Source organism: Condylura cristata, unplaced genomic scaffold (genome assembly GCF_000260355.1).
Source record: "Condylura cristata isolate star-nosed mole 26May11 unplaced genomic scaffold, ConCri1.0 scaffold00022, whole genome shotgun sequence".
In the NCBI taxonomy this organism is placed as follows: Eukaryota; Metazoa; Chordata; class Mammalia; order Eulipotyphla; family Talpidae; genus Condylura; species Condylura cristata.
The window spans coordinates 36,907,958-36,908,688 of record NW_004567123.1 but is presented as its reverse complement, the minus strand read 5'-3'; the positions used below and the strand labels follow the sequence as shown (position 1 = coordinate 36,908,688).

At 73.2% G+C, this 731-nt stretch overlaps 1 protein-coding gene across 1 annotated transcript in view; it reads left to right on the top strand.

The window, feature by feature from the left end:
* LAMA5 (laminin, alpha 5) overlaps nucleotides 1-731 on the top strand; it is a 36,287-nt gene that overhangs the window by 21,560 nt on the left and 13,996 nt on the right. The window contains exons 19-21 of the mRNA XM_012728158.1: nucleotides 28-154; nucleotides 220-359; nucleotides 578-693. Coding sequence (XP_012583612.1) covers nucleotides 28-154; nucleotides 220-359; nucleotides 578-693 — 383 coding nt within the window. The remainder of the gene's footprint in view (nucleotides 1-27; nucleotides 155-219; nucleotides 360-577; nucleotides 694-731) is intronic.

The window sequence follows — 731 nt, the reverse complement described above, 5'->3', positions numbered from 1 at the left end:
CCACCCCTCAGGGCTGCCTCTCCGCAGGGCACGGTGGTGTTCACCGCACAGGTGCCCGCCCTGGGCCGCTACGCCGTCCTGCTGCACGGCTACCAGCCGGCCCACCCCACCTTCCCCGTGGAGGTCCTGGTCAGCGGGGGCCGCGTCTGGCAGGGTGAGTGCGGGGCCGGGAGGGGCAGTGGGCCGCCTGCGCGTGGTCTGACCCTGCCCCGTCCCCAGGCCACGCCAACGCCAGCTTCTGCCCGCACGCCTACGGCTGCCGCGCCCTGGTGGTCTGCGAGGGCCAGACGGTCCTGGACGTGACGGACAACGAGCTGACCGTGACTGTGCGCGTGCCCGAGGGCCGCTGGCTCTGGCTGGTGGGTGCAGGAGGCGTCTGCGTGAGGCTGGGAGGGGAGGAGGCGAGGGTGCGGCCGGTGCCCGCCGGCTTCTCAGCCTGGGTCCTGGCCACCCCGCTGCCACTGTCCTAGCCGCCCAGCTGGACCCGCAGCAGAGGTCCCTGGGGGTGGGGTCTTGCGGTCAGGCTCTGGCCCTGGGCATGCTGGGCCCACGGGATGACCAGGTCCTGGTGCCCCAGGAGTATGTGCTGCTGGTCCCCGAGAACACCTACAGCCCCAGCTACCTGCGGGAGGTGCCCCTGGACAAGTCGTACGACTTCATCAGCCACTGCGCCGCCCACGGCTACCACATCAGGTGGGCCGGGCGCTGGGCCGCGGGGCTGGGGCGGGGCG